Below are 23,021 nucleotides of genomic sequence, written 5' to 3' on the forward strand. Positions count from 1 at the left end.
ATTTTAAAAAGTAAAAAACGGGTCTTGTCAAAAGGGCACTTGGACATCAAAGGGGCAAAAGGGCAGTGCTAGAGCCCCCCCTTCTCTGCACGTGCCTGCTGATTGCTCAGAATGGAGAGTGAAACGTTCGTTAAGGAAGTGTGACCTCTGACTTAACCAAAACTGCTTTGCTTTCCTTTCAGAAACACAGCAAACCTAAACTATATATGGAAGTTCTATAGTGTAGCAGTTTATGTCTAAAATCTTACTATAAGCAATGATCAGTCAGTGGCAGTTGTTTTAGAAGGATATTACTGTACTTCAGCAGGGCAGAGCACAGCTCTTCAGATGTCATGAATACATAATATTTGAGCAGGAAACTGCACACAAATGGATCTGCAGAAAAAGACAGGAAAACAACTTTCATAGTCACTCTGGAAACACTAACTACATTTTTTTTATCATTATCATGTAAAAAATCAGAGCAATTTCAGACATCTACAATGTAACTGGTATATTTCTCTGAGTTTCACACTAGCTGCCTTCACACATGAAGTGACACCCTTTTGGCCATCTGGACTGTCCAGGTTCGTTGAGAAGAGCAGGAACTGGAGAATTTTGTCAGGTGTCCCCAACTTCTAGCCTGGCGAGCCAGACCCACATTAAAATGGGATAGTCAGTTGTCTTTCAAATTCCCTCTGCACGCAATAGGACGCAATAGGATATTTGTTTTCAAGTAGCAGGGAATACAAGCCAAACCGTTGCAACTCTGCCATCAATCATTATGTTAAGCCCACCAAACGACTCTATACACGATTTCAATGCCAGATTAAGTTTCGATTTCTGGAGCTCACAAGCCAACGGAGAGTTGCTAGACTAGTCCTGGCAGCAAGGGGCGCGTCTAGATTTCTAGGCTACCCAATTTCACCAAGAACCCAATCAAATAAACCATTTCACAATAAACCATTTCACTGTCAATTATTTGTCACATACTGTACACTGTACATAGAGATACTGTTGTAAAACATGTAGTGAAATGACATTTAGCTGCTCAGCTTTCCTGTGCAGGGATGTCCTGAGAGATCACCAACAATTTATAAGATTATTTTTATAAGGATAAAGAAAGAGATATTTAGAAAAAAAATAATGAATAGATTGAGAGAGAAGAGGAAAAAAAGTGCACTGTGTGGTACATGTAAGTGCAGTATGCCAAGTCCATGTTGTTAGTTTGGTGGATTAGATTTTATTTTTCTCAGAGCCTCTGTAAGTTTTAATATGAAACCTGAAGATGAGAAGAGAGAAAGAACATCAGAATAGATTTTATATTCATTTGCTTTATTGGGGAATTCATATTTTATGATTCCTTGGTTGGAGAGACATCTCTTGTTATTCCTGGTGATCCTTACCCTAAGTGAGAAAATCAGTTTGTAAAAATTATAGGCAATGATGGATGTCAATCCGCAATTTCAAAGTTGTCACAGTTAGAGGTTAAAATGACTAATTCATCATTACTCATTACCTTTCCAGCATCACGACTCACGGCCCTCAGCTTGTTGACCTGGGACTCAGCGATGTCAACACGTTCCTGAGCCTCCTCAAACTCATGCTGCACCTTCCTGTACCTGGACAGGTGAGTGTTGGCCTGCTCCTCCTGTGATAACATAGACTTTTTTCATGTTTTCAATACAAAATCTATTTTCCTAATATGTCAGTTTATTTCACCATATGTTGGCTAGATCAATACAAGTGTTTACTCACAGCCTCCTCAGCCTGTCTCTTGTAGGCCTTCACTTTCAGCTGCAGCTTGTCCACCAGATCCTGCAGTCTAGTGACATTCTTCTTGTCCTCCTCAGTCTGTACAATGGTCATAAGAGTAGAGTATAGTGTCAAATCACCATTTAGTGCTTCTGTGTTTCTGGTTTCTGAGCAGTATTTAACCTACCTGGTAGGTGAGCTCCTTGACTCTCCTTTCATATTTGCGGACACCTTTCACGGCATCAGCTCCACGTCTCTGTTCAGCCTCAACCTCAGACTCCAGCTCACGCACCTTGAGATAGATGTAGATGTACAGTATGTAAGTATTTTCTCACTAACTATAAGTTATATAAGTTGTACAATAAGTTTGTCTTATAAACTTGTAAAATTCTGTAGACATACCCTTGACTCCAGTTTCTGGAGCTGCTTCTTGCCACCCTTCATGGCCAGGTTCTCAGCTTCATCCAGACGGTGCTGCAGGTCCTTGACAGTGACCTCCAGGTTCTTCTTCATCCTCTCCAGGTGAGCACTAGTGTCCTGCTCCTTCTTCAGTTCCTCAGCCATCATGGCAGCCTGTGGATTAAAATATTTGTAGACATTAATTTCACAAAATTTTAAATAGAAGGATATTTTTTTAAATGAGCACTTTCAAATCAGGCATGCAACACACCCATTAACAAAAATAGATCATTAATGGCGCACATCAGTGATGGCCTTCTTGGCCTTCTCCTCTGCATTTCTGGCCTCCTGGACTGTATCATCCACCTCTCCCTGGACTTGAACAAGGTCAGCCTCCAGCTTCTTCTTCAGCCTCCAGCTTCTTGGCTACTCATAAGTGTCAGGATGCAGCAATGTCTCCCTCTGCATCTGAGGTTCTGATCTCGAGCTGACATTATCAATCGCTTGGCACCTTGATGCAAGCTGAACTGTGTTTGATAGCCCTCCATCTCTACATCCGTTGATAAAATGTGATCACCAACACCGCGTGCCAATATGTATCAGGTGACCCCCACCCCCCTACGCTTGTGGTTCACCCCAACAAAAACGGTAAAAAAAGGCAAAAATCCAATATTAACTGAATAGACTAGGCCTATTAACTTTTAGACTATTAGACTATTAACTTTTACTTTTGTTTCCAATCCAGTTTCTGTTTTTTTTTTCTTTTTCTTGCGTGACTAAAGACACATTTAGAAAATAGCAGCAATTGTCTATTTGCTGACCAGTTAAAACATTTGAAAATTGGATTATTGAACACATTTTTATTTGGATCAGATGGATGGAGCAAATAGAACAAAGCACTGCAAAGCGTTACACAGACCTGTCTCCATCTCCTACTCCATCCCCTACTCTTGCAACTTTTGTGTATGTAAATGAGTGTGTGCATGTGTGCGTTTGCTTTTGTGTATGTGTGCTTCCCTGTGTGTGTGTTTTCGCTTGTGAGTGTGTGTGTGGGCTGTGGGGGGATAATGATGTGTGTGTGGGGGGGGATAATGATGTGTGTGCAACGGATCAAAGACCTCCATAAGTTTGAAGAAGAATGAGGAGGAACAGCAGAAAGTATTTTTAAAAATCATTTACTTTATTGGGGAATTCATATTTTATGATTCCTCTGTTGGAAGGACATTTCTTGTTATTCCTCATGGTCCTTTCCCTAAGTGACAAAAAAAGAAAGCTATTTAGAATTACATGTTTACTTGTATTTAGCTTGTTTTTATACAACAGATATTCATGAGTTAATCACTTGCTTTCTGATTCACAAGAGATAAAACGGACATGAACAAAAGTTGTATTTGTAAAAATCATAAGCAGTGATGGATGTCAATCATCAATTTCAGAGTTGCCACAGTAAGAGGTTAAGATTACTTTTCAGTACCTTTCCAGCATCACGGCTCTTGGCCCTCAGCTTGTTGACCTGGGACTCAGCGATGTCAGCACGTTCCTGAGCCTCCTCAAGCTCATGCTGCACCTTCCTGTACTTGGACAGGTGAGTGTTGGCCTGCTCCTCCTGTGATAAAATAGAAATGGTTTCCTTTTGTTTTCAAGACCAAATCTATTTTCAAGTATATCAGTTTATTTCACCATATGTTGGCTAGATCAATACAAGTGTTTACTCACAGCCTCCTCAGCCTGTCTCTTGTAGGCCTTCACTTTCAGCTGCAGCTTGTCCACCAGATCCTGCAGTCTAGTGACATTCTTCTTGTCCTCCTCAGTCTGTACAATGGTCATAAGAGTAGAGTATAGTGTCAAATCACCATTTAGTGCTTCTGTGTTTCTGGTTTCTGAGCAGTATTTAACCTACCTGGTAGGTGAGCTCCTTGACTCTCCTTTCATATTTGCGGACACCTTTCACGGCATCAGCTCCATGTCTCTGTTCAGCCTCAACCTCAGACTCCAGCTCACGCACCTTGAGATAGATGTAGATGTACAGTATGTAAGTATTTTCTCACTAACTATAAGTTATATAAGTTGTACAATAAGTTTGTCTTATAAACATGTAACATTCTGTGGACATACCCTTGACTCCAGTTTCTGGAGCTGCTTCTTGCCACCCTTCATGGCCAGATTCTCAGCTTCATCCAGACGGTGCTGCAGGTCTTTGACTGTGACCTCCAGGTTCTTCTTCATCCTCTCCAGGTGAGCACTAGTGTCCTGCTCCTTCTTCAGTTCCTCAGCCATCATGGCAGCCTGTGGATTAAAATATTTGTAGACATTAATCTCACAAAATCTCAAACAGAAGGATTTTCACATCCATTTCACACCCATTAGATCAAAATATCAAAATAGATCATTAATGGCGCACATCAGTGATGGCCTTCTTGGCCTTCTCCTCTGCATTTCTGGCCTCCTGGATTGTATCATCCACTTCTCCCTGGACTTGAACAAGGTCAGCCTCCAGCTTCTTCTTGGTGTTGATGAGACTGGTGTTCTATAAAAAGCGAATAAAAGCTTATTTTCATCCGATTTAGTGTTGAGTGACATTTAGAAGCAGATCATGTAGAGCAATAACAATTTGTTTTTCTAGTTGAGTACCTGTGAATGCAGCAGTCCAACACGTTCACTGGCATCCACCAGCTCCTGCTCAGCCACTTTGCGGCCTCTATCTGTCTGCTCCAGGGCAGCTCTCAGCTCCTCAATTTCGGCCAACATCAAGTTGTTCCTGCGCTCCACCATGGCGACCTGCTCCTTCATGTCTTCCTGTCCCCTGACAGCATCATCAAGGTGCAGTTGGGCATCCTGTTGATTAGATAATCATTATGTAACAACCAATGTTATTTAACATTCATACATAAGTGAAATGGATCTTTTGGTACCTTGAGCTGTCCCTGGACAGTCCTGAGCTGCTTCTGAGATTCAGCTGCCTGGCGATTGGCATGGCTCAGCTGAATCTCCATCTCATTGAGGTCTCCCTCCATCTTCTTCTTAATTCTCAAGGCATCATTCCTGCTCCTGACCTCAGAGTCTAGAGTGCTCTGCATGGACTCAATCACCCTCTGGCTGTTCCTCTTGATCTGCTCCATCTCCTCATCCTTCTCTGCCAGCTTCCTGTCAATTTCACCCTTAACCTGGTTAAGCTCCAGTTGGACACGAAGAATCTTGGACTCCTCATGCTCAAGTGTACCCTATGGGACACACAGTTTTAATTTAGATAGATAGATAGATAGATAGATAGATAGATAGATAGATAGATAGATACTTTATTGATCCCCAAGGGGAAATTCAGATTTACTATATAAAAAAAAGATTAAAGATTTAAGAAGTGTGTAGCTAGTAATTGTATGACCTCTGCCTCTTCTAAGGCAGTCTGGATTTCTGTTTTCTCAGACTCCACTGTCTTCTTAGCCTTCTCCAGCTCATGAATGTTCTTGCCAGTCTCTCCAAGCTGCTCTGTCAGGTCAGAGATCTCCTCTGAAAAGACAAAGTTTGGTTGAATGCTAGAATGTGCTTAATAAGTTCATATGTTCATTTCCCTATAGGGAAATTCCCTGTAGGACTTAAGTGTGCATTTTATGGATACATTTGAAGACATAATGCTGACATACGTTGTAGGTTCTTGTTCTCCCTCTTCAGGGTCTCCAGGTGATCCAGAGTCTCTTCATAGGAGTTCTTCATCTTGAAGAGCTCAGTGCTGAGAGAGCGAGCCTCTTTCAGAGCACCTTCCAGCTCAGCCTGGCCCTCCTCATACTTCTGCTTCCATTCTGCCAGGATCTGACAAATGTGAAGTGTTTTAGAGATGTCTTATTGCTCAAAAAGTCCAAAAACTGGGTCATCATTGGCTACATGACATAAGTGGACATTGTACTTAATTTACTTACCTTGTCAAAGTTCCTTTGTTTCTTGTCAAGGTTAGCAGCCAGTGCATTAGACCTCTCAACATCAATCATGAGGTCCTCCACTTCACCCTGGAGTCTCTGCTTGGTCTTCTCCAGAGAGGCACATTTGGAGTTCACAGCCTCTATGGATTCTTCAGCATCTTGGAGACGCTGGGCAAGCTTTTTCCTGAGAAAAAGTTTTATCCTTAACTCATATGGACTATCAAAGCAAATAGTACGTAGTAAGTAGTTTCATGTCAAATAAAACACATTTTATAAATGTATGTTGAAATAAAATATTGTACTTAGACTCCTCCAGCTCCTCAGTGCGCTGGATGGCATCAGTTTCATATTTGGTCCTCCACTGAGCCACCTCGCTGTTGGCCTTGGACATTCCACGCTGCAGCTCAGCCTTGGCCTCCTGCTCCTCCTCAAACTGTTCTCTGAGCAGGTCACAGTCATGACGGGCTGATTGGACAGCATGAGCCAGGGCGTTCTTGGCCTTTAAATAGCAGTTATATTTCAATTAAAGGAATATTTTGATCATACACTTGAATGTACAGTGGGCATTACTTCAAATTGGCCGGCTTCACCCGTGATTCGCACGTGACCTCACGCGCGATCACGCGACTTTAATTTGTATTTCTCCAGTGACGCTGCGACGACACTGCAACAACCCAAACAACCGCCAGATGGCTCTTGTGAGCAGGGTGTCTCGTAAAAAGAAATGGAGCCTGGAAAACCCTACACAGACTTCACTACAGACTTTAGCAGACTTTAGCAGACTGGTTTAGAAATAATTTTATAGGCAGAAATATGCCTGCCCTGCCCTAATAAAGAAATATTTGGTTAACTGTGAGTGAATCCCGTTTGCAGCCGTAGAAGAGTAGTAGTCTATTATCTCCCTGGTGTTACCTTGACTTCCTCCTCAATTTGCCTCTTCAGCTCTTCAATCTGTTGGGTGTAAGCTTGCTTGCCCCTGGTCAGCTGAGAAACAAGAGCTTCTTTCTCCTCAAGTTGTCGGCAAAATTCACCTGCAAAAATATTGTCAAAGTTTTTTTTTCTTTTGGATCCTCAGACAGGCAGTTGAAATATCTTTAAAAAGGAACTTAAGTGTGTATTTGTAATGATTGCATTTGCTGTGCATTTGCTCATACCATTCTCAGTTGTAAGCCTGGCCTTTTGTCCACTTATGTCATTTAGTTGACGGACATTGTCATCGTTCTTTGCCTTCAGTTCACTCATTTGGTCCTCAAGTGTGCGACACATCTTTTCGAGGTTAGACTGAAAAGAAATCTCATATTAGTATTTGTAAAGTGCATTTCTACTACTACCACAACTACTACTACTAATGATTATAATAATCATCCCCATCATCATCAACATCATCATGGTACTACTAATAATTAGCCTAGAAATCTAGACGCACCCTAGCGGCGGAAATTTAATTTGCTCAGCCTGTACGTCTAGTATCAAACCATAGGGATTTCTATTGGCTGACGCCGTGGACTTCATCCAATCACAGCGCTCTATTTTGTTAGAGAGTCTTAAGGCGGGCTTAACAGGATAACGACAGTCCTGTGACGGTGAACAACAAGGAAGGTGGCTATGGCTAACGAAGAGCGGTTTTCTTTGAAAGTTGAGCAACACAATGCACTTAAGTAATTCCTTTCGAAGAAGGATGTATTTGCCGTTTTGCCGACCGGATACGGATATGGTCGTAGCACTAGCCTATTGCATGCCTAGGCAGTTTGAAAGACAATTCTCTGCCCGCCCCTTGGATTAAGCGAGGTAAATGGTTCAATTCCAGACTATACATTTCAATGATATAGGATGGCCCGCCAGGCTAACTAATAATAGTAATAGTAATGATAATAACAATACTTTTTAGCTAATCTTGAGTTGATACCTTTGACTTTGCAACAGCCTCCATGTTACTGGAGAGGTCATCGATCTCCATTTTGTATTCACTCTTCTCCTTCTCCAGCTTCTGCTTGACACGCTGCAGGTTGTCGATCTGCTCACCCAGTTCCGCCGCACTGTCGGCCTGCTTCTTGCGGAGAGCAGCGGCAGTAGCTTCATGCTGCAGGGTGGACTCTTCAAGATCACGACGCAGCTTCTGGAACTCTGCCTCCCGCTTCTTGTTCATCTCAATCTGAGCAGCAGTGGCCCCACCAGCCTCCTCAAGCCTCTCACTGATCTCCTCAAGTTCCCTGGAGAGATCAGCTCTCTGCTTCTCAACTTTAGCCCGAGCTGCATGCTCAGCTTCAATCTCTTCTTCAAGCTCCTCAATTCGAGCCTATAACAAATATATTTGTTATTTGGTTATTTGTATGACCTATTGCTAATTAACATTCATTTTGTGAAATTGTCATTATGTTTGCATAACTAAAGAGGTAACCTGAAGTTCTTTGATCTTCTTCTGGAATTGAGCTTCAACTGACTGCTCATCCTCGATCTTGCTCAGCAGTTGACTTATTTCAAAGTCTTTCCTGTGTGGAATACATGCAATGATGTCAATAAGGTGTTCAAAATAACACTGATTTATTGTTAAAAGCAATAAACAGCTAGCCTGGGAGAACCCAGACGAACCTTTCAACATTCAGTCATTTACTCCCATTTCCAATGTTCCTAAAACCCGGGGACCAATCACAAACATTGAGGTGGGCTTGACATGACATCTAAGCAATTTTTGAAAAACACTCGTTTGGAGATGTCTTTATCATTGCTCTGCATACAGTATGTCATCTCCTTCATTGCTCTGATTGGGTTTAGGTTTATCCTATTACGGATATCAATGGATTGGCATTTGTTGGTGACGCCCCTTGGAAATGGGAGGTGAATGAATCTTGTCCAGACCCAATCTCAATTTCAAATGAAAAAAAGGTCTGGTGCTCACCAGTGGGGGTAGTGGTAGTGTAGTAGCTGGTATAGTAGCTAAGTGGTGGTGGTGAAGTAGTAGCTAAGGAGCTGGGCTAGCATGCAGTAGCCTGAAAACGTATGGGTTCCATTCCCAGCCTCCATTGCCCTTCAGCAAGGCACATACTGCAACCTTGTGTGGCTCTGGGGAGAATGGCCCTTGTATTGTAATTGTCATATGGAAGTCACTTTAGATAAAAGTGTCTGCTAATTGAGTACGTATGTAAATGTAACCAGGCTAATACGCAGCATTCATACTTCTTGATTTTCTCTTCAGATTGCTGCTTGTCATTTTCCAGATCCATTATGGATTCCTGGGCCAGTTTCAGGTCGCCCTCAAACTTTCTCTTGGCTCTTTCAAGATCCATTCGAAGCTTCTTCTCTTGCTCCAAGGAACCCTCCAGCTGTCATGGAAATATTTTGATTATTGTTTTATTATAGCCATTTACTATACAACTAAGAGTACAGTGTTCAATGTATGCAGGTCCCTCACATCATCCACTTGTTGTTCAAGTTTGGTCTTTGCTTTGGTCAGAGTGTTGACTTTGTCTTCCTCTGCTTGGAGATCATCCAGAGTCTGCTGGTGTGCCTCTTGGAGGGCTTTCTTCTCCTTAGTTAATTTAGCAATGGCTTCATCTTGAGAGGCCATCTCCTCTGTCAGGTTTTTAACCTAGCGTAGGATACGGTAAGAACATGTGCATTCACCATGATGTGTATTCGACTCTGTAGTACAACTACTGTCTGTTCTCTACTGCTCTGTCAATAAACCAAAACAAGAAAATACCATACTAATTGACTTCTCAAGTCATTGAAACAAACAGTACAACATTTTATGAAAAGGACCTTATTTTCTGTAGCATGTTTCTCCTTCTCCACTTTAGCCAGGGTGAGCTCCAAGTCATCAATGTCTTTCTTCAGCTCAGAGCACTCATCCTCCAGTTTCCTCTTCTTGGCAGTCAACTCAGCGTTGATCTCCTCCTCATCCTCCAGCCTCTCGGTCGTCTCTTTGTGTTTGGCCTCCAGCTGGATTTTGCTCTTAATGAGACCCTCACATCTCTCCTCAGCATCTGATAGGCTTTCAGTTTCCTAATGTAGTTGACAAAAGTTGTAGAAGTAGGTTATCAACCTATGGAATTTGTTCCTGAAAAGTGATGAAGTGATGAGGCCCTCAGATTCCTGGTGTGAAGTATTTTCATATAGTACAATTATATACAGTACATTACACAACAAAATTAGAACTACTCACAGAAGCTACTGCTAACTGCAAATCATTCTTTTCTTGCAGCAGAGAAACCATCTTCTCCTCAAGCTCTTTCTTCCTCGAAAGGGCTTTTTCCAGATCTGACTTCATTTTGTCATAGTTCTCTTTCATGTTAGCAAGTTCTTTCTCAGTTTCAGCACTCTTTAGAAGAGGCTTGATCCTGAAGTACACCTTCATCCATGGCCAGTGTTTCACATTCATGAATGAGCGAATATTGTACTGGATAGTGTAGATGGATTCTCTGTTCAACAGAAAATACATTGCCATTACATTCTTTTCTTAAAAACAGGAATAATTGTGTAAAATTCAGATCAAGATAATTCACTTTTAATTCAAATTCACCTCCTCTCCATCATCTTGACAAACTCTCTCCTCATCAGATATCCACGGCAGAGAGCCTGAGTCATTGTCACCAGAGTTGCCAATTTCTCATCTCGCATCTCCTCAAGGGTACCCAGCAGACCAGCTTTGAAGAACACCTATAGATATTTTTTGAATATTTTGCCACAGAAAATATTCCTTGAAAGACAATCTCACATAGAAGTGCTAGCGGTCTTTGTGACAGTTAAAATCTGCTTAAAAATACCTTGGTGTGTCCAAACTTGTACTGAGTGTGGTCAACATCAATGGAGCCTAAGAGTTTCTCTGAAGCCTTCTTGTTATCAATGAACTGTCCCTCGGGGATGACACTGGCATTCAATACTTTGTATCTTGAAATATCAAGACAGAACAGTTTCAATGGATTATATGTATATATTCAGTGTTCAACAATGGAACTCATATCATTTAAAAGAAGTAAAATTTGTGATATTGGCTTTATTCATCCAAGCTATCATTGTATCTGCAACTAGATATCTTAAATTAGTATTAATTTATATTCATTTTATTAGTAATCCATTTGGAAATCTATCAGTTGCTTTATCATTGTTTCTGCAATCATAGATTGATAGTAGATGAGTTTAAGAGATAAGTACATTCCATTACCTCTGCTTGAAGTCAGCATAAAGGATTCTGCTGGGGAAGCCCTTTCTGCAGATTCTGATACCCTCCAGCACACCATTACACCTCAGTTGGTGGATGACAAGGAAATTTTCCATCAAACCTATAAGGTGGAGGGAATATTTTTAATAACTTTGTAGAGGGTAGGTAGTATTATATACATATACATATTCCAAACCTATATGTAATACCTGGAGTCTTTGACTCATTGGGAATCAAGCAGCGCACAAAGTGAGGATGAGTGCTCCTCAAGTTGGTCATCAGCTTGCCCAAGTTTTCCTGTGATTATGTATAGACAATTTAGAACAAGTCAAACAAGTAATTAAACACATCAACAATCTTTTAGTCAAAAGCTGTTCCAAAACATTTTTTGATAATTTATATAAATCAACCATAAAGTCACCCTGAACAGAGCAGACACCGTCTGGAAGGAACCACCCTTCTTCTTGCCTCCCTTCTTGCCGCCACCACCATCTAAAAATATTTTGTTTTATGAAGCAGTGGTAACATTTTATGGAACCAAATGTTGTGGGCTAAGTCTGTGTAATGTGTAAGTGACAAATTAATATATTAACAAAAGCCCTTTAATTGGTTATTATTAGGCTGTGATATTTTCCACTGGATCTAATGTCATACTAAAGATATGGTTTTGACAAAAACAATAAATAAGAAAAGAAAATAGTATACCATCAGCACCGGCATGAGCGGCATACAGGAGGGCCAGCAGTTTCACTGAAGACTTCTGGTACAGCTGCACAACTGAGTCGTTCAGTGGGTCCTTGTTCTTGTCCAGCCAGCCATTGATGTTGTAGTCCACAGTGCCGGCATAGTGCACCAGGGAGAAGTGGGCCTCTGGTCTGCCCTTTACTGGTTTGGGTTTTTGAAAGGACTTGGTTTTACCAAGATGCTGGTCATACAGCTTGTTCTTGAAGGTAGTGTCTGAGGCCTTGGGGAACATGCACTCCTCTTCAAGGATGGAGAAGATGCCTAACGGCTGTAAAAAATCATGTTTTATTAATGTTTATGATTCCAAATCAACATATATATATATATATATATATATAATATATGTTACTTCACCTTCTCAATAAGCTCAATGCAGGCAGCCAGGTCCATACCAAAGTCAATGAACTCCCACTCAATTCCTTCTTTCTTGTATTCCTCTTGCTCCAGCACAAACATGTGGTGATTGAAGAACTGTTGCAGTTTCTCATTGGTAAAGTTGATACACAGCTGTTCCATACTGTTGAACTGTTGTTGGAAAAACAGAAACGTTAGACTTACAAGCCAGTGAATAAAATCTAGCAATAATATGACAATAAATAATAGTATGCCAATAAATAGACACTCACATCAAAGATCTCAAATCCAGCAATGTCCAGCACACCAATGAAGAACTGCCTTGGCTGTTTTGTGTCCAACATCTCATTGATACGGATGACCATCCACAAGAACATCTTTTCATAGATTGACTTGCACAGAGCCATGACTGAATTGTTGACCTAAGCAAATAACAACTCATGTAGTAAGCCTTAATGTATAAACAGTATCACATTTACTTGATGCAAAAATATGCAGAATTACCAACCTGTGGTACAGTCTGGCCCTTGGTCACAAACTCATTTCCAACCTTCACTCTGGGGTAGCACAGAGCCTTCAGCATGTCAGCAGAGTTCAGGCCCAAGAGGTAGGCGATTTTATCAGCCACTGATTGAGAACAATAATTAAATAAGTGTATTTCTGTCCGACACATTTAACAGTTAAAAAAAAAAACGGATAAATGTACAGAAAGTAACACATTGCTTACTATTATTTAAAGCTTATTTGATTGTCTTCAAAAAGCGCTATACCAATTAACTCTATTATATTTATTTGTATTATTATTATTATTGTTAACAAAACCATTTGAAAAACTAATAGCTTTCAGTAGCCTTTAATAATTTCAACATGTGCTATCTATTGAATCCATATGTTCCGAGTTCATAAGACTGGAATTCTCACAAATTCAGCCCTTGAAAATTTAGATCTCACCCTCAGTGCCATCAGGCTCAGCCTGCTCTTCTCTTTGCTTCTGCTTGAACTTCATGTTCCCATGATGCATCACAGAACCAGTAAGCTTGTAGATGCCTATTTTCTCCTCAGCAGTGAAGCCCAAAATATCAATGGCCGTCTAAGGAGATCGAGTTGGAATGAGGACGAATGACTCATAATCAACTTCAATGTAAAAATGAGTATTTATGTGGATATCTTACATCTGTGGCAATGAACTCTTCCACATCATCGATGCTCTTGACGGTGATTTCACCTTGGCTGATCATAGGGAAATCATATGGGTTGGTGGTGATGAGAAGTGCCTCTAAAAACACATAAACACACACAGGTTAAATATAATTATCATGTTCCTATTAATTTCATGATTTTCAATTGACTTGACTTGACTAATTTATGTGATATCCTACCAATCAGCTCAGCCTTGTGTCCAGTCTGAAGCTGGTAGAAGATGTGGTAGCTCCTCTCAGCAGACAGCTGGAATGTCACTCTTGACTTCTCCAGCAGATCTGTGATGTGATTTTCCCATGATGAAACATTATTATTTTGATTATATTATTTTCATCAGTGAGTTGGGATACTTACAGGTCTCAATATCAGCTGAAGCCAGTTTGCCAGTTGTACCGAAATGAATCCTGATGAATTTACCCTGAGTAATATGTATTGGAAAATATATTATTTTCCTCTTTCAGCACTGTGGCACATCTCAGTGTGACTTAGTAATTCACTGAATAGATCTGTCTATAAAGTAAACACTTACGAAACGGGAGGAGTTGTCATTCCTCACAGTCTTGGCATTGCCATAGGCCTCCAGCAGAGGGTTGGCTGCAATGATCTGATCCTCCAGTGACCCCTAGAGAGAACATCAGGCAATTTTAGGAAGTTGCTGCATCTTTAGCACCTTTACCGTGAGCTAAATTTTCCTTTCTCACCTGCATTTTACCGGAGACTGGTTCAGCTTTCTTTGGTCCTCCAGCCACTGCAATTGTTGCAAAGTACTGGATGACACGCTTGGTGTTGACAGTCTTCCCAGCACCAGATTCTCCACTGGGGATAAACAGGTGAGAAAAGTGTATTCTTACTGTAAATTAGAAATTACTTAAGCATGTGATTTACATTGCTCTTATGCAATCATGGTTACATACGTGATAAGGATGGACTGATTTTCACGATCTGAAAAGAAAAAGAAATGCTGTGTTGCCATACTGCAATTCTTCCTTTTATTAGTACATTCAGGAATACTGTATTGATAACTTTAATATCCCACCTTGAAGCATGAACTGATAGGCATTATCAGAGATGGAGAAGATGTGGGGTGGAGCTTCAACTCTCTTCTTGCCTCTGTACCCAGCTACAACCACAGCATCGTACACTGGGAGCCACTTGTAGGGGTTCACAGTGACGCAGAACAGCCCAGAGTAGGTCTGAATGAGAATGAAAGATAAACACATAAAATGATTATATTAGAAGCAGTTTCATTAACATCATTCAACGTATCAATCATTATTGAACCAGTGTGAAAGTTCTTCAGTGTGAATCTTACATAGATCATCCATGCTGCATAACGCTCTTTGAGGTTGTACAGCACAGTTGGTTCACTGAGGTGGGTCATCATGGCCATGTCCTCAATTTTGTCATACTTTGGTGGATTCATGGGATGGATTTCATCCTCCTTGACAGTGAGAGTCTAAAAGTGATCAATATGCATATGATGTTAAATTATGCATATAGTGGACTTCACATTAATCAACAGTGATATTGATTTTCAGAGATTAATGAAGTGATGAAAGCCATGTACACAACACACGTACACATTTCATCTGGAAATCCAGACAATATTTTCAGATTAATAAAAAACACATCAGTTTTCCATGTCATTGTGGAAGGAGTAAGATTCAGCTAAAGCAGATTTTTTTTAGAATCACTTACTTTCCCACACAGAGTTTTGACAGTGGCTTTGCCACCCTCTCTTTTCTCAAGCACCCCTTTGAGGTACATCTAATCCTTTTCAGCTACAAAGAAAGCCGTCTTGGCATCAAAGGGTGTGTTCTGGGCCTCAATGCGCTCCCTCTCCGGTTTCCGGAGATAGATGGCTGCCGGGCCAAAGCACTCCATTTCAGAGTCCCCCATGGTGACAATTCTAAGGGAAGGAGATAGAAATAAAGTGTTTGTTAATTCTTGTTACTTCAAATAACATATAGCCTATGCTTCTTTTTGTTACTTCAAATAACATATAGCCTATGCTTCTTTTTGTTACTTCAAATAGCCTATGCTTCTTTACTGGAGTTGCTCATCATTCTCACACTGCAATGTTTTCCAGATATTTCCTTTGGCATCAAAATGTCCTGCTCTCCCCACTCCCAGATGTATACGCATATGTTTTTCTTTTGGTATTGTATGAACATCTTAGCCTGGCTAGCGCCACCACTTCTCAATGAGACGTGGTCTTGAAACCAAACGTTCATTTTCTCGTATTTGAAAAAAATGCCCAGATCCGTTTATTGGGTGCCACGGATGTCTATCAAATGCGTCTGTGCATAGCTCATCATCGTCTTGCTTTCCCACCTGTTCTGTGATTGGTTCCCTATCTCAGGCGAAAATTTGTTCCATGGTCTCCAGGCTGCCTTAGCAGCGTGAATCAAATCGCGCGCAAGGCAGCATGGGAACACCCAGGCTATGAACATCTAGCAAAGTATGGGTTCATGCACTCCTTTGCCAAATATATCAAAGTTCATCTTAAGCATCTATTAAATGAGGCTCATTGAAATCTCAGTTTAATCCTATTGGAATAGCCCCCACTCCTAGTGTACCTTTGCTCTTGTCAAGAGTGCAGTCAAGTAGTTGTCAGTCAGCAATGACAGGTAGAGAAGATCTGCAAAACATATATGTATTAAAAGATTACAGTGTGCATTTATGACAGGAGAGGTCCAAATTAGAGATGTCCATTTTTCGTTAATGGTGCATAATGAGCTGAAGTAGTCCAGAGAAGTGCCACTCACCTTCAGTGTGTCTGGGTCAGTCCTTGGGGAAGCCCAGAGCTGCAGGTTTATATAGACATCCCTGTGGCCAGTCAGCAAAACACTGACTCTAGATATGGTCATGCACTACTTGATACTATCATAGTGCCTGATATTTACACTGTAATTATTTTTATCATGACAACACACTTACATCAATAAATGTTTGGCTCCTCAATATATCTGGTTTCATCAATACGAAATACAGACAACCATTTCTCCACAATGTCACCAAAGTTGGCATTACAATAAATATTTACCCAAAATGTACCACTGTTGATTAATGCCTATGTTAAAAAACATATAGGCATGTATTTCATTCAAATTAATTCAAGATGTTTGATTGTGTTGATTGGTCTGAAACAAATGTTTATTGTTTAAATGACGTTTGCTGAGGTAACAATGGCTAGTGATATTCTTCTTTGATGCAATTTGTCATTCTCCACAACAGTGTGCTCTTTTTCAGGTTTTATGTTGCTGAGAGGTTTTGTGAAGCAGTGAACTGTGGCCTCTTTTAGCTGTGGAGATTAACTGAAATGTCAGAAGGATCTTGTTGCAATAGTCACAATGCTTGTAATCCTGAGAAAAACATGAGAGGCATTCTTTTTTAACTTGGTGGTCCAAGAATAAACAAAACCACCTTTTTAGATTTAGTCTTGCATCGTTTAATTTTTGAGTTTAATGTAAATTACATATAGACATATTCTGGTCCTTTTTTCACAATTATCTACATAATTCAGAGATAAGAAATTCACATTAAGTAGTCAAAATATGTGTAAAGTAAAGGTTAGTATACCAGTACAGCAACCTGTTTAATAGGTCTGTAATCCATACATTTGCCAGGCTGTTTTCAATTTTTCAATTCTTACATTGTTGCGGCCTGTAAGATGACTGAACTCAACTGAAGTCTGTAGTGTGTAACCTACATACTGGATAACTACATGTACTGGAATTTGCTTTGTAATATTGTGTTGGCAATTCACCCATGGCAACAGTAAAATAAAGGTGCTTTGAAGATTTAACTGGATGCAAGAGTTATAGTGTTGACACATATGCATTTGATAATCATGTGCAGTCGGGAAATGCCTTAGAGCAAATACTGTAGCCTAGTTACTTCACTGTAATTCAGTCAGGATAAGAGCATCACCTAAATGACAAATATTGAAAAATAATAATAAATGGTGATAACTTTATCTCAAAAGATAAAGTTGCTCACGCAGGATCCAGTTTAAAACTCATTCTCCTGCTTATCTGACTGATATCCAACACATGCTATTCAAGACACATGTCACCCAAACATTTTTCAAGACACATCGTGCCCCAACTCTGGAATGGCCTACCTCCATTTATCATGTTTACCAGATCCATTTGATATTTGCATCTTCATTTGTAGTCTGTATTTGTATGTTTTTATTATGCACTTCTAATGTGTAGTGTGTCTTGTGTGTTTGAACATTGTGTCTTGCGTAACTTCACGTATATTGTATATTATATTTTCCATCCCTTGTAAACCACCCTTTTGTACTTCCCTTTTGGGCATCCCTTGGCGTTCGTCTGTGGAAAACACTTTCTGAATAAAATGTAGGCCTACTTGCTTATTAGAATTGCCAAAGAAAGAAATAAAGCTTTTGACCTTTACATGGTATGACAGTACACCAGATCACAGAGCCATTCACTTTTATACATGGCTTCTACATCATCGCTTCACTATGTGCTTTGGCATAAGGCCTTTACCTAATATATCTCATAAATCCTATAATTGAAGATTTATTATTTTGCATCTTGTGTTTATGCTGAGTTTGAAAGTCAATCCTCTTTTGGCACAATCATGTTGGCAAAAACCTAACTATGTGGTCATAAGTTCTAAATTAGGTCAATAAAACCAATAAAATGTGATAACTGATATGCTTAGCTGAAATATAAGTACTTATTTGGTCGAAAGACAAGTATAGCCTCTCTTATGAAATAGGTCAATGAAACCAATAACATGGCATCACTGTTAGGCTACATATTTGCTAGCTGGATAGTTTATTTAATTCCTTGGGAAGACAGAGTGGAAGAGGTTAATGAGCTGAAGAGAACGAAATACACTGAAATAGCAGAGGAGGCAGCCAAGCAAGGTTAGAGTGCATGATTAAGGCCTATTGGAATCGGCGCACAAGGGTTTGTGGCCAGATCTGCTATGCTTGCTGTCTGAATTGGGCATTTGTGGACGAAGTCTAAGGCAGGTGGTTAGTAACATGTCCTTGGCAGCAGAACGAGCAAGCGAATGGTTGTGGGTAAGGAGAAGTTACCCTTCCTGGGGCGCAAGCTAAGGTAGGCTCATTTGTTTTGTGTTTGTGACGGACTGTGCCTAGGTTTAGGGTTTTTATGGTTATGGTTCAGTCCACATCAACAGGACGGACCAACCTAACCAACCATGCCTATAGGTTAAGAGTATTTGGGGTATTGGATATTTCAATGTGGTAATATGGTGGCAGCATGGAGGGGAGTGTCTCCAGGACGCTGGTTTCACTGTTAAGCCTTCATGAGGTGTCATGAGCCTAACTCGTGGGACTAACTGATACTGCTGTTAGATGGGCCATTTGTCTTGTGTGTGTGACCATTGGTTGGCAGATTGGTGGTTAGCATGCTTTTTTAAGTTAATTTGGGTAGGGCCTTCTGAATGTGTTTTTACCTTGGATTTTGGCACAAGGGATTATAACATCTAATCCTGTGTATTAATGTAATGGTACTCAATGTAAAAGTACAGAATTGAACAGGTACAAAATAATTTACCTGGAGTCTAAGCCTCAGACTGATTGGTGTTTAGTTTTCTCTGTAAGTGTTTTCAGGCATGTGTGTGGGTATTACCAATTACCAGATGTGCTTGCATTTTTAATGGAAGTGTTTTTCCAATGATAACAGGAGATTTAATTTTTTGAATTAGAATTGCAAACAATGTGCAACAAAGCAGAAACTGTGTAAGCTGTGGTTACACAGTGTTTAATGTATGCTACAAGAACTTTAAGTATTGAGGGTTTGGTCTAAGTAAGCATTTGTTTTTAGTGTGTAAGCAAATGGGCAAAAAACATAACTGAATTAGACTATGAGTGCCCTCCAGTGCCAGCAACATTTTATTAGACTTTGTAGCCAGCAGACAAAGCAATGGATACCATGTCTACTGAATTACTGAAGCTAAGCTAAATTCCCAAGCTGCCTCATTGAGTATGGCCCCTAATCATCCCCCAGTGTAATTGGCTCATTTATTCATTCCCTCTCTCTCCACCTCAAGCTGGTATGTGGTGAGCGTTCTAGCTCATAATTTGCTGCCATGCATCACCCAGGTGGGTGCTACACATTGGTGGTGGTTAGTGAGGTCCCCCTTCACTGCATAGGCTAATGGGTGTTCAACACCTGGTTTTATCTTGGGATCCCAAGAGCTAGAATTGACCCTGACTGTCTGTGCAACCCTGCAGTGTTTAAAAAATAATAATAATTTTAAAGGTTTTAATAATTTAAAAAATAATTTAAAAAATAATACTAATAATAATTTAAAAATAATAATAATAATAATTTAAAAATGTAAAATCCATTCCCCGTCAACAGTGTGAATTTCTTTTTTCTTCCATGTGTGTGAGTCCAATGTTCCTGAACTATATCTACAAAGAACATGATGCTTGTGAGAGTAATTATACTAGGTTTGTATGGACCATGTGTGTGTGTGTGTGTGTGTGTGTGTGTGTGTGTGTGTGTGTGTGTGTGTTTGTTTGTGTGATTAATTATACTACTTGTACCAGCTGTGTCTGTGTGTGTGTGTGTGTTTGTGTGTGTGTTTGTTGAGACTGTGTGTTACTTAGGAGAGACAAACGACGATTGCAAAGGCTCTTTAGAAAGCTCTCTAGACATACTGTAGTGATTACATCCTATATTTATATTTGGGACCTATGTCTTGGATGTGAATCTATTTCTAGACATGGACAAGGACATGTTGGAAGAGACCTGACAAGGGTGTTCATATTGAATTTCCCCTTGGGGATCAATAAAGTATCTATCTATCTATCTATCTATCTACTGTATCTATCTATATGTGATAAACTGTTGCTTAATAAAACCAATAAAATGTTATGTACTGTAAGGGATAATGTATAGAACGCCGGTCATTATTGGGAAAATAAGTCCCGACAGGGCGAACCGGACCCCGAAGCGCAGAGGAGGGGTCTTGTTCCGCCCTGAAGGGACTTATTTTCCCAATAATGACCAGCGTTCTATACATTATCCTGCTTATTACACGGCTACTTGACAAAACCAAATAATATACTACCCACGATATGACTTTTTGTCTTTTTGTTTTTGAGCCTATTTGTTACCGTTCATCGTGGCATTTGCTGAGAAACAAATAGTTCGCAACAACACACGCTGAACTTGAATCAAACATTCTTTAGAACACAGCTGATCAATGGTCTGCTCAAAGATCCTTGATTACTAGCTCCGCTTTAACCCTCTCTGGTCTGCTTTCACTTTTGAATGAAGTTCCAGTCCTTGCGTAGTGATATGAAATACCTGAATTAGAAGCGCACAAACTCCGTTGCCATTGACAGTGGTCATTATTTTTTTCAGAGGTCCTTTCCTCAGAAATAATGACCGCTAGAACTTTGGGAAATCCCATTTAAGTCAATGGAGCATTCTACTTCCCTTGTGAAGAGCCGTGTAATAATCAGTGATACATGTTCTTATTTGGACAAAACACAAATATAGCTTCTGGTTACATTTTGCTGAAAGCATCTGGGTGAGGATTTTGCTACAAGCATCGTTGTTTCTCGCCACTTCATGCCATCTCAAATTTCCTCTTCACTACAGTAGTCAGGAGGAAGGTATTCGGGTAGCAAAAAGACGTGGTCTACCCTGAATGCTTAACTGAGTGCTATCTACTGAAGACTAGCCTACTGCAGGGACTTGGTGATATCTCGCGGGTGACTGCCAGGTTAAAGGGACACTGATATTTTTCTCTACGAAACTCCCCCTCGCTCGTCTGAAGCTCTTTTCCTTTTCTTTGCATCTTCAGTCAAGGGTTTTCGCTGCTTCTTCGCCGGCTCCGCCACGTTTGCAACAATCTCTAGCGTTTCGTTAGCCTGCCTCTGTGCTGTAAACTGATCCTGCTTCAGTCGGCGGGTAGGATACACCGAACTTGCAAGTGGGATATTCTTCTTACGAAGACTTACGAAGATGATTAATTAACACGAAAACGTTGCCTGGTGTCCCTTTTAAGCTCAATTTTATCTCTCTAGAAGGCTACTTTGTGTTGGCATTGACATAATAGGTTAATGTTGCAATCATGAATTGCTAGAGAGACCAAAGAGCAGAATGGCCTTCTCCAGAAGAGTGAGCAAGGCAGAGCAGAGAGAAAGCAGTCTTTATCACTTTCTTTATAAAGCCAACAAATATATTATATGAAATATATTGCTTGTGTTCATGAGTGCGTGTGTCAGGGTTGCAGTATGGAGAACTGGACCAAGGCGCAGGGCAAGTCGAGAACGAGGCACACTTAAACTTGAAACCAGGAATCTTTAATGCAAATGCACACTACAACCACGAAACAACATCAATGACCGACAGGGGACTGAGGGAGACAGAGGGTTTAAATACACAGGGGTTAAACAAGGCTAACAAGGCACAAGTGGACAAGAAACAAGAGACAGGTGAACACAGGGCTGGAAATCATAATTAAACTAGCAGACTAATAATGAGGAACAGGTGAGGGGCAGAGACACAGGGAACTAAGACATGGCAAGACAAACAAAGGAGCACATGGCTGACAGGAACTAAAACACAGGGACAGGAAGTAAACACAGGAGCACATGGCACAGGAGGTAAACAAAGGAGGGACAGGGAACACAGGATTGTTACAGTGTGTGTGCATGCATAGTGTAGTCACTGAATGTACACATATATTCATTTATTGGTCCCCCATGAACGGAATTTCACAAAATTTGGCATGCATTCAGAGGGTGTCATAATGATCCTTCACTTCAAATTCCGTGCAGTTTTGAACCTGTCAGCCGAAGATACCTGCGATTTCAATGCCTTGTTTTTGCTTTTTCTTTTTTAACTAGGTGGTGCTATACATCAAATGAGTGGATATGGGATGGGTTACATGGCCCCTGGAGGCCAACATACAAAACAATTGGTCTTTCTGGGGCGTACGGTTCTCGAGATATTCACAAAAAACCGTCTGCCCTACCCTCCTTTCGGGGGTCCAGTCCGGCGTTGGGGGGATCAAAACAAAAAACAATGGTTCCGTGTCATCCTAAGTTTCGTGCACCCTGGTCTCAGTCCTGGAAATCGCTGACAAAAAATTACTAAAAAAAAAACTCTGACAAAACCTATATGGTCGACGGTTCGCTGCACGGCGGTCATAATAACCCAAAAGAAGTTAGATGCCAAATAAAACAGATTAACCAATAATGTGTCAAACATAAAGAAATCAAAACAAATCCAAATAAACGAGAAAGGGAGCGAGAGAGACCAAAGAGCAGAATGGCCTTCTCCAGTATAGTGAGCAAGACAGAGCAGAGAGCAAGCAGTCTGTGTCACTTTCCTATCTATAAAGCGAGAAATCTCTGTCTGTCTGTCTGTGGCACCCTCGCATGGTCAAGCCCTTGTGATACCGCTCTCGGCCACTAGGGTGCATTCTGGTGCTGTTTTTACACCTGCTATTGGCATGCACATTGCACTAGTCATCACAACACAAGA

At 40.6% G+C, this 23,021-nt stretch overlaps 1 protein-coding gene and 1 pseudogene across 1 annotated transcript; both read right to left on the reverse strand.

Annotated features, from left to right (window-relative positions):
• Window positions 1-1,293: 1,293 nt before the first annotated feature.
• Window positions 1,294-3,257, reverse strand: LOC121707543 (myosin heavy chain, fast skeletal muscle-like). The gene is made up of 7 exons (XM_042090195.1): window positions 3,252-3,257; window positions 2,437-2,559; window positions 2,137-2,307; window positions 1,922-2,026; window positions 1,738-1,833; window positions 1,499-1,630; window positions 1,294-1,386 (listed from the first exon to the last, which is right to left on the reverse strand). Exons 1-7 carry the CDS (start codon window positions 3,255-3,257, stop codon window positions 1,366-1,368), a joined length of 654 nt encoding a protein of 217 aa, XP_041946129.1. The 3' UTR covers window positions 1,294-1,365.
• A 35-nt stretch (window positions 3,258-3,292) lies between these two features.
• On the reverse strand, window positions 3,293-16,360 carry LOC121706475 (annotated as a pseudogene).
• Window positions 16,361-23,021: the final 6,661 nt, after the last annotated feature.

The sequence above is a fragment of the Alosa sapidissima genome, chromosome 4 (assembly GCF_018492685.1).
Source record: "Alosa sapidissima isolate fAloSap1 chromosome 4, fAloSap1.pri, whole genome shotgun sequence".
Lineage (NCBI taxonomy): Eukaryota > Metazoa > Chordata > Actinopteri > Clupeiformes > Clupeidae > Alosa > Alosa sapidissima.